Source organism: Rosa rugosa, chromosome 2 (genome assembly GCF_958449725.1).
Source record: "Rosa rugosa chromosome 2, drRosRugo1.1, whole genome shotgun sequence".
NCBI classification, from domain to species: domain Eukaryota; kingdom Viridiplantae; phylum Streptophyta; class Magnoliopsida; order Rosales; family Rosaceae; genus Rosa; species Rosa rugosa.
The window spans coordinates 12,521,267-12,531,709 of record NC_084821.1 but is presented as its reverse complement, the minus strand read 5'-3'; the positions used below and the strand labels follow the sequence as shown (position 1 = coordinate 12,531,709).

The 10,443-nt window shown below is 38.3% G+C and overlaps 1 protein-coding gene across 1 annotated transcript; it reads left to right on the top strand.

Annotated features, from left to right (window-relative positions):
* The first annotated feature begins 1,865 nt into the window (after positions 1-1,865).
* On the top strand, positions 1,866-3,305 carry LOC133733451 (zingipain-2-like). Its single transcript, XM_062161069.1, has 2 exons — positions 1,866-2,369; positions 2,476-3,305. Exons 1-2 carry the CDS (start codon positions 1,934-1,936, stop codon positions 3,063-3,065), a joined length of 1,026 nt encoding a protein of 341 aa, XP_062017053.1. The 5' UTR covers positions 1,866-1,933; the 3' UTR covers positions 3,066-3,305.
* Positions 3,306-10,443: the final 7,138 nt, after the last annotated feature.

The window sequence follows — 10,443 nt, the reverse complement described above, 5'->3', positions numbered from 1 at the left end:
CCCTAGGTATATATACCAGGTTTCAAGGGTAAACAACGACAACGTCTCAATCAACTAATCTCTCAGATTACCCAAAGTCTCTCTGGAGCAACCGGCCTTCAATCTTGTTGAAACCAACGAAGCTAGGGTAACGCCCCAGCAACCTAGCGAAGCTAAAGATTATACTTTAGCAAACCTTGTGCTTTCTCTTACTTCCCGGTGATTGCTCTGCTCAACCTACAATGTTGAGTATCGATTCGGTGATTCAGAACATCACAAAAAAAGTCCTTATCCATAAGGCAGAAGAAAGAACCCTGTAACGAGGTTAGTGCTCTCCTCATCCGCAACGTTTGAAGAAGAAGTCAGGTTAAAGGACGCTCCGACAATCACACCCCACGGTGCTGGCATGCAGCACACATTTGTAAAAAAGACTATTTGCTAGCCAAACTTGGTCGAGCCAAACACACACACACACACACACACACACAGAGTCAGTCTCAGGAACGGACGTCTGTTCCTTAGCTAAGGAATGGATTTCTATATTTTGACCACTTTTCGCCACATATTCACATCTTAACCGTTCATTTTTTAGGTCCTAATGTATAGATCATTTCTGCAAAATTTCAGCTAAATTGATGATCGTTAAGGCATCTAAAACTGCAATTTACCATTATAAACACGAACGGTTCATGTTGGAGAGATTCGGTTCGTTCGTGTAAATTGAAGTTTTGGATACGTTAGCGATCATCAAATTGACTGAAATTTTGCAGAAGTGATCTATACATTAGGACCTAAAAACTGAACGGTTAAGATGTAAATATATGATAAAAAAATGGTCAAAATATGGAAATCCGTTCCTTAGTTAAGGAACGGACCTCCGTTCCTGAGCAAAATCCTATATATATATATATATATATATATATATATATATATATATATATATATATATATATATATCTTCCTAACGCTAAAAGCGCAATAACAAAATATGGAGCTCACATTCTCCAGAAGCACCAAGAGGCGTCACTAAACCGAATTACAGGCAATATATAGAATTATAGATAGTCACGTCCTGGACGCCTAGTCTTGATTAGCAGGAGTACATCAACTTCCAAGTCTTTAGAAGTTGAACACAGAAATTTGGACTTTAATTTGTACTTATTGAAAAGACATCACTTGTATGTTTAGAAGTATACAGAAATTTGTGCCAATTTTCCACATAAGAAACGAAAACATCAACTTGTTTATTTATTCTTGCCAATTGTACAGGCTAGGTTTCTCATATATAAACTATAATACTCTCTTCTTCACAGCTTGCTTGCCAATCACTTCATAAAACAAGCCATTGTTACAAAGGTACGTACGTAACCCGGCCTCCGGTAGTCCGGTACTAAAATTGTGAACAATGGCTCTTCAACGCATTAACCTTGTGTTTATTGCCATATTCATTACCTTGGGGACTTTGACAGCTAGCAGCGACGTCTAACTCAAAAACGTCTTGCACCACCACGAAAACTCAAAATCGCATCAAGAATCTTATAGTTAATTATGGATGTTGAAATTTGATGAACAAGCAACAATTCCACGTAAAAAAGGTGATGAAGTAAGGACTACTTCATTGGTGGAAGACGTGTAGCCTGTAGGGTCGTCGGAATATTTTGCGCAAATCAATGCCAAGACGCCATCAATTTGAAGTCATTGGTACTAGTTTTCACACGGAAGTTTTTTTCGCTTGAGTTTTCACGCAGAAGTTGGACTAAGAAAAAAGATATCAACTTTGGACGGTAGGGCGGAAACCTCGTTCCCAATTATCAATCTAGAATTACATTCGTCAAAATTACACATAGCTAGACAGATGGTTATCCCCTATATAAATCCCAAGATAGTATGCTTGCCTCTACACAGCTAAAATTTGAAACCATTGTTACAGTAATTCAGTACTGCTTTGTGAACAATGGATTTCAAAAGAAACCATGTGATCAGTGCCATATTCATCATCTTAGGGAATTTGGCTTCTCAAGCCACATCCGATGCATTGTACGAATCTTCCATTGCCGAAAAACATGAGCATTGGATGGCAAAGCATGGACGCGTTTACCCCAATGCGGCAGAGAAGGAAAGGCGTTTCGGCATCTTCAGGAAGAATGTCGAATACGTGGAGAAGTTCAACAATGAAGGGAATAAGACTTACAAGTTGAACATCAACAGCTTTGCGGATATGACCAACGAAGAATTCCGGAGACATCATACCGGATACAGAACCCCCCCCGGCTTAAGTTCAACGTCATCCAATTTTAGCTACCAAAGCTTGGCTGCTACTGATATTCCAACTACCGTGGACTGGAGGGAACAACAAGCTGTCACCCCCATAAAGTATCAAAGTCAATGCGGTAAGTGAATCACACCATGCATATATATGAAGCCATGCATACGTCAAACCTCCTTGATCGATGATATATTATCCCTTGTTACTAACTTTTGTATATATACATGTAGGTGCTTGCTGGGCATTTGCAGTAGCAGCAACTGTGGAAGGGCTAACCAAAATCAAAACCGGCCAATTGATCTCACTCTCCGAGCAGCAACTTGTGGACTGCAATCATCAGAACCATGGGTGCAAGGGTGGTTCCTTAGAATACGCCTATTCCTACGTAGTACAAAACGGAGGACTCGCTCGTGAAGAAACTTACCCTTACCAGGCAACAGACATGGGAACGTGCGATACTAACAAGGAAAGTGAGCATGCGGCACAGATCACTGGCTATGAACGCGTCCTTTCCAGAAGTGAAAACGATCTACAGAAGGCTGTGGCCATGCAACCAGTATCGGTTACCATTTCTGCTTATGGACAAGATTTTCAGATGTACGGCAGTGGGGTGTTCTCCGGCTATTGTGGAACGGAGCTCGACCACGCCGTCACGGTCATTGGCTACGGAACGATTGAAGATGGAACCCCCTATTGGTTAATAAAGAACTCATGGGGGCAGAGTTGGGGTGAAAGTGGGTATATGAGAATTCTTAGAAACATTAATGCCCCAGAGGGTATGTGCGGCCTTGCTATCAATCCCCTCTATCCGACTGCATAACTCTACGTATAATCAAACCAATAAAATCAGGCCCCGGCCTTTTCCATATCTATGAATTAAGTATGCACTTCCAAATTCTACTATATGTTCGGCCGTGAAAACGCGTGCCTGCATGTATTGTATTTTGTACCAGCATATATATGCTTAAATAAGCTGGGTAGCTCTTGTTTCAATATAAGAGGATCCCATTGGAGGAAGATCGATCATCGTCAACTCATTTGTGATAATTACCATTGCACTATGCGTATTATTTAACCAACCAAGTACTCGTACTCATATATGTTCCTGCAGCAAGTTACTTGGAATATGCAATGAAATAAGAAAGACTTACTTTTTTTTTTTTTTTAGAAAATTACATATAAGTGTCATTTTAAAATTTTAATTAGTGATAAAGCCACCTAAATCTTTTTGTACACATAAGGCCACTTTAGACCACAAAAACATCAGCTTCTTTTTATGCTATACCTATTTGCTCTCAACCTTCTCTCTCTCTCTTTTTCGATAGAACTGATATGTTTTCAATTCTCATCTCTCATCTCTCTCTCTCTCTCTCAAATCAAGATGTTGTTGCAGACCTCAGAGGATGTCGGCGACGACCTGGAGGCATGGCGCGACTATCCCTCACAAACCAAATCGATGTCGTTGCAAACCTCACGAGATCGCCGGAACTGAATCTCCGACACACGACGTACGACGCCGTTTCGCAACTGGATCTCCGACGCACGATCTGGATCTCTGATGCACGACACGGACTGGAACCAGATCTTCGATTCTCTCCTCTCTCTCTCTCTCTCTCTTCGGCGAAACACTCCTCTCCACCATCACGTCGGCGACTGGAACTGAATCCCCGACAGACTCGCCGTTTCGCTACTAGATCTCGGACGCACGAAATGGATCTCTGATGCACGATGGATCTCAGCCTTGGCTCCGGCAACACCCTTCCTCAACGCCATCGCCGATTCTGTTGTCGATTCCATCTCCATCACCTTTCTCAGTCGAAGCCGAACCGAACGGAGACAAGCCGGAGTAGATTCTCATCGTATCCACGCACGAGGACAACGTCGCCGGAATATAGCTCACTGGAATTGATCGTTCTATGGTTTGTTGTGCTAAGTTCTTGATTTTCTTATAGATTTGTGTTTTGAATCATGTATTGCTACTGTTTTTGGAAATGGCAGAAACTCCTGTATTGTTTTTTTCATTCAGTTTGATAGCTTTGGTTTGATTTGGGCAATTACTATGAATTTTACAATTGTTTTGATTTCTGAGTAGCTTTTGTATTGTTTTGAGTTATGGTAATGAAATTGGATCTTAATTTTCTGCCTCATTGTTCAATTTTGATCTTATGGTATCTATGTTTCTGATGGTGTTGTAGTCTAGTTTGTATTTTTGTTTTTGTGGTTGAATTCTGTTTTCTGATGGTGTTGTGATGTATTTTGATTGATGAATAATGAACCATTTCTTGTATGTTATTTGTTGCAGTTAGTAACTCTCTATAACTGTTATAGCGGCTTTTCAACATAGTGATAGTATCTTTCTATGTCTATGTTAGTATTTTTTTTGAACATGATGTCAATAGCTTCAATTTTCATTTTCATTATTTCAAGTTAGCAGCTTCGTGTAATTGTTCTAGTGGTATTTCAATATCGTGATAGTAGCTTTATGTGTCTATGTTAGTATATTTTCAAGCTAATGTCAATAGCTTTTTTTTTTTTTCAAATCAGTAGCTCTCTGTAACTATTATAGTGGTTTTCCATCATAGTGATCGTAGCTTTCTGTACCTATGTTAGTAGCTCTCTAGTGTTAGTGAGAGTACCTCGTTGGTGTTGGTGACAATAACTTTTGGTGTTGGTGAGAGTAGCATTTGTTGCTGATGACTGATGAGAGTAGCTTTTGGTATTGGTGACAGTATCTTTTGTTGGTGGGGATAGTAGCTTTTTGTTTTGGGGAGCATAGGTTTTTTGGTAAGGAGTAGCTTTTGTTATCTCGCCGGAGGTTGCCGGAAATCTCACCAGAGTAGCTTTTGTTGCTAGTGACAGTAGCTTTTGTTGCTAGTGATAATAGCTTTTGTGACCTCGCTGGAGGTGACCGGGAATCTCATCAGAGTAGCTTTTGTTGCTAGCCACAGTAGCTTTTGGTGTTAGTGACAGTAGCTTTTGTGGTCGCCGGAGTTCTCCGGAAGTTGGCCGGAGGTATGCCGGAGACCCGCCTGAAGTTGGCCGGAGGTCGGCCAGAGTTCGCCGGAGGTCCATCGCCGGAGAGGAGAAAGAGAATGATTGTTGATTTTGTACTCTAGTGGCATTTATGTAAATATATTGGTTTTTAATATCCAAAATATAACACATTTTTTAATCAAGTAGCCTTATGAGGGAAAAAACTAGTTGGTGGCCTTATGGCTAAAAAAACATTCAAAGATGCACTTATATGTAATTATCTTTTCTTTTTTTTTTGCGCGACAAATGAGAAGAAATTTTATATATACCCCCCTAATTACTTAATGCATACTCCCTATTTCTCATGTTTCATCGAACTATCATGTATGCCTCTCCTCTTTAAATAAATAAAAAAGGAAGAAAAAAAGCATAATTGTTAAAATACACCCTAAACTTGCCCAATACCATTTGGTCAAGTGGCATAAGTATCCCCTTTATAAGTAAGAGGTTGTGAATTCGACTCATAATAGACTAGTTGTATATGAGTTGTTTATTTAAAAAATAAAAGAGTGAAATTCACAATCCCCATTTTACAATCCACACTCCCTCTTTCCTTTTTTAGGAACTTAAATTTTATCCTTAGCAACTTATAATTTGTCTTTTTATGAGAATTTTCACCAAAGAAGGAAAGAGAGAGTGTGAATTACAAATTAAGGAGTGTGAATTTCAATCCAAAAAAAAAAAAACACCCGAAACTTCGCAATTAATAATTGTCAATTTATACCTCGAACTTGTAATTGCGAAAATTAACCCCCTAAACATGGCGAAAACTGCCAATTTGCACCCCTCCGTCAAATTCAATGTTTTCCATCCAAATATAAGGAGTAATATGGTCATTTTATATTTATTACTTTGAATAATAAAAATAAATGAAAAAAAAAATCTCTAGAGGGAGATCCATGCCCTTCCATCTACTTATTTATTTATTTGTATAATTTCATCTACTTATTTACTCATTCACTTCATGACTTCTTCTTCTTCTTCTTCTTTTTGTTTTCTGTTTGTTTGTTTTTTTTTTTTTTGCTGAATTATACCTACATTATATTATTTCAACAAAAGAAAAATTAAGTGGAGAAATAAAATCAATGCTGTAGTTTTGGATGCAAGTGATAAACTTATCTTACCAAGGCTTGAGAAATTGAGGACATACTATAATACCCCGAAAATTAGTTATTAATTTCTGACGATTTTTGAAAATTATTAAGTTGGTTGTCAGTACGATTACATGGTTTGGGGGTGGAGTGGAATTGTTTCGGATCAATAATTCCTCGAAACGTTTTATTTTGAGGGGTCAAGGATTGACTTTTTATTCGTTGAGTTTCTCCGAAAACTTCCTTCATGAAAGTCGTAGAGCGCGGTGATACGAGTTCGTGGACATGTGCTTTCGACACGCGAAAATCAAAGATTGTATGGAGAAGTTAAGGTCAGCGGAAAAACTTTTAATTTTTGGAAATTGACTATAAATAGTAAACTCCGGAATTAGTTTTTCTTAATTTCAATTTTGAGAAACTTTCCAAAAATATCAAACCTCATTCTCTCTCAAAATCCGGCCGACCCGACCCAGACTTGCTGTCCCAACCCGCCTTTTCTGCCACCGTCCGAAGTCCTCTGGTGACGCCACCGAACCAGAACGCTTCGCCGCCACCTCGTCGTTCTCCCCATCGGACTCCTTTTCTCATACACGGAGGATCGAGGCCTGAAACTAGGGCGGCGGCGATCCGACTTTACTCCGGCGGTGGTTTAGCTCAAAATTACCCGCGTTGTGAAGCTTTTCTCCTCCTGCTTTCAACCACATATCAGCCTTGTAACTCGATTCAACAGGTGGAGCTCCGATTTTTTATTTGAAGCTTTGGGCTTTCGGTGGTGATCATGGCCTATCTAGGCCAGATTGGCCTTAGCTCCAGGAATGAAAGTAGCTTATCTTGGTGTACTCTACATTCTGGACGGTTGGATTGACCTCGTTCTAAGGTTGATACTGCAGCGGGTGGGGCCTACGCACAGCCGCTTGTGGCCGCGCGTCCAGCCACCTTTGGGACTGTTTGTTACTATGTTATCATCTACTCGTTGATACGAGCATTTTGATATATGATTGTAGCATTTAGCGGTTGTTTGATCATGCTAGGGTTTTTGTAGTTTCGATTTCTTTTTGTTTTGACACATCAACCCTATGAGTGTTCCAAAGAGACTTCGGGTAGTCTCAGATGAGGCTTCGTCACGATTGACGTAGTCTTCGGGTTATAGTTCGCTTGTTTTGAACTTTAAATGCTTTCGTTATTCGTTGGGTACTAAGTTGAGACCTTGTTTCCATAGGTGCTTGAACGGAGTATGTTTCTGTACTCTTTGGGTCGTGTGAAGACGCAGCAGGAGTTTTGAGGTAAGTAAATCTCACAATGTTCATTTACGAACAAAGTTACCATATCGGCTAGGAGTTATTTATTTAACTGTGACTATAGTTGGTATTAGTGGCATTCTTGAGTGAATGACTACGTGTGTGTGTGTGTGTCTGTCTGTCTTTACGTGAAATATATGTATCATTGTGGATTTGATGTGTGATGAAAGCAATATGCATGATTGTGTTCATATTATTAATGTTTGAGATGTGACTTTTCAGGAAACAATATATTGTGGAAATGATGATTTCTATTATTTTGAAAAGCATTGAGATTGGTGTAATATTTTGGGTCTTTTGCGACTCGCTTAACGTTTTGGTCTTTGTCACATATGGGGATTAAGATTGGGAAATTTTTTATTAGATTTATGTAACATTTTGGGTCTTGTGCGACTCGCTTAACGTTTTGGTCTTTGTCACAGATAGCGATTAAGATTTGGAAATCTTTTATTACATTTATGTAATATTTTGGGTCTTGTGTGAGTAGCTTAAATGTTTTAGTCTGAAGACCAGTTGTCATAGATGGTGACTATTACAAATGGTGACTAAGGCATGTATATCGAGAACCAAGTCTTTGGCCGGGTGATTGGTTACGATAAGTTAGAGCTCTAGTCTGTCTGCTAGGATATCTCCTGGGGGTAACGGTCGAGGTTACTTGAGACTCATGAGTACGTGTTTTAAAAATGGGTCTCGAAAGTATTCTTTATTTTATTATCCATAAGGGACTTTGAATTTTATATTTGAATTGAGATTTCAATTAATATGATTTTGTCACGGAGTGACATGTGTATTTCCATTAAAGAAAAGATCTTGAGATTTGAAAAGGAATCAATGTGTGAGTTGTTTTCCTTGAGTTGAGTGGGTGGATTTCTCACTATTTGTGTGAGTTGATTCCTTAAGTTGAAATGGTGGTTTCATGTTTTTAGCGTGAGTTGCTTGTGAGTGATTTCAATGTAGTCTCCTGAACTAAACGATATGCAAGGATTACTATGATTTTGGATTGCGTGATTTTGTAATTCGCCATGGAGTGTTAAAATAATTTCAAACATTACTTAAAGTGGTTTTGTTATGAGCCTATAGCTTGTAGTCATGAGTGGACTTTAAAAAAATAAAAAATAACCTTAGCCCACCCCACCCCACCCTTACATATGTCAGTGAGAACCGAACCCATAACCTTTACAATGTTAGAATTATAACTTACCAACAGGTCACAGCTCACCGACAATCGACCCTTAGTCATGAGTGGACTTGCTGATGCATGCTATTGAATGATGAGAAATTGATAATTGATGCTGTGACATATCCTTATCAATTGTTTAGGTTGAGATGACTTAAGCTTGTTTCTCTGTCTTGGTTGTTTAAGTTTACTCACACGAGCTTTCAAAAGCTTATCGGTTTTGTTGTTGCAACCCGGTGTACTATTTAATGGTGTAGGGGTTTATCCTGCAGGTTAGAGTGAGCGTGGTTGAAGCAGTAGAACTTCCTTGCTGTTGCAGTGGTAGGTTTAACAACCTGATTGTGTTATGCACTTGTTTGTCTTTCGCTGTGTAATGAGTATAGCGCATGGGTTTACTTATTGAATTGATGTTTCTGTTTAATTTGTAAACTTTGTATAATGTAATATGTGACTGTAAAGAACAAGTCTGTATTCGAATTGTGGGTTCGGGACATCATTGGTTGTCTTTGTCTAAAGGAAAATTTTTACAGGTATTTAGTGTTGATGTCTCGTGTCTGAATCATCATGCCCGAAGTATTTTTGTTTGATTTAATTGTATTATTATTTGTGATTAAAAATTGGGGCGTGACACTTACCTTGGATGGCAAAGCAAAGATAAACCAAGCTAAATTTTTATTTCTCCACTGAATTTTTCTTATTGAAATAATATAATGTAGGCATAAGTATAACTTTGCAAAACAAAAAAAAAAATATCATGAGTGAATGAGTTTTTTGTTTTTATTTATTTATTTATTTATTTTAAAGAGGATCAAAGGATTTCACTCCTACCACCATGGTGACTCGAACCCATGACCTCGATCGTAGGTAGTGGGTGCTCTAACCACTGAGCTAACACCACTTTGTCATGAAGTGAATGAGTAAATATAGATGGAATTGTACAAAATAAATAAATAGATGGAATGGCATGAATCTTCCTCTAAAGATTTTTTTTTCATTTATTTTTATCATTCAAAGAAATAAATATAAATTGACCATATCACCTGTCATATTTCGATGGAAGACGTTGAATTTGATGGAGGGGTGCAAATTGGTAGTTTCAGACAAATTCAGGGGGTTAATGTTCGCAATTGAAAGTTGGGGGTGTAAAATGACAATTATTGTCAAATTTAGGGTGTATTTGATCAACTATGCCAATATATATATATATATATATATATATATATATATATATATATATATATATATATATATAGGGCTTCCACTAAGGGATCCCTTTTTTTGGTCTTTTATAGGGATAGGCATTAGACCAACTTTTAGATCATATTTTCACATCTTAACTGTTCAGTTTTTAGGTCCTAATGTATAGATTACTTCTGCAAATTTTCAGCCAAATTGGTGATCGTTAAGGTATCCAAAACTGCAATTTACACGAACGGACCGAATCTGTCGAACCGGAACTGTTCGTGCTTATAATGGTCAATTGCAGTTTTAGATGCCTTAACGATCATCAAATTGGCTGAAAATTTGCATAAGTGATCTATACATTAGGACCTAAAAACTGAACGGTTAAGATGTGAAAATATGATCGAAAAGTTGGTC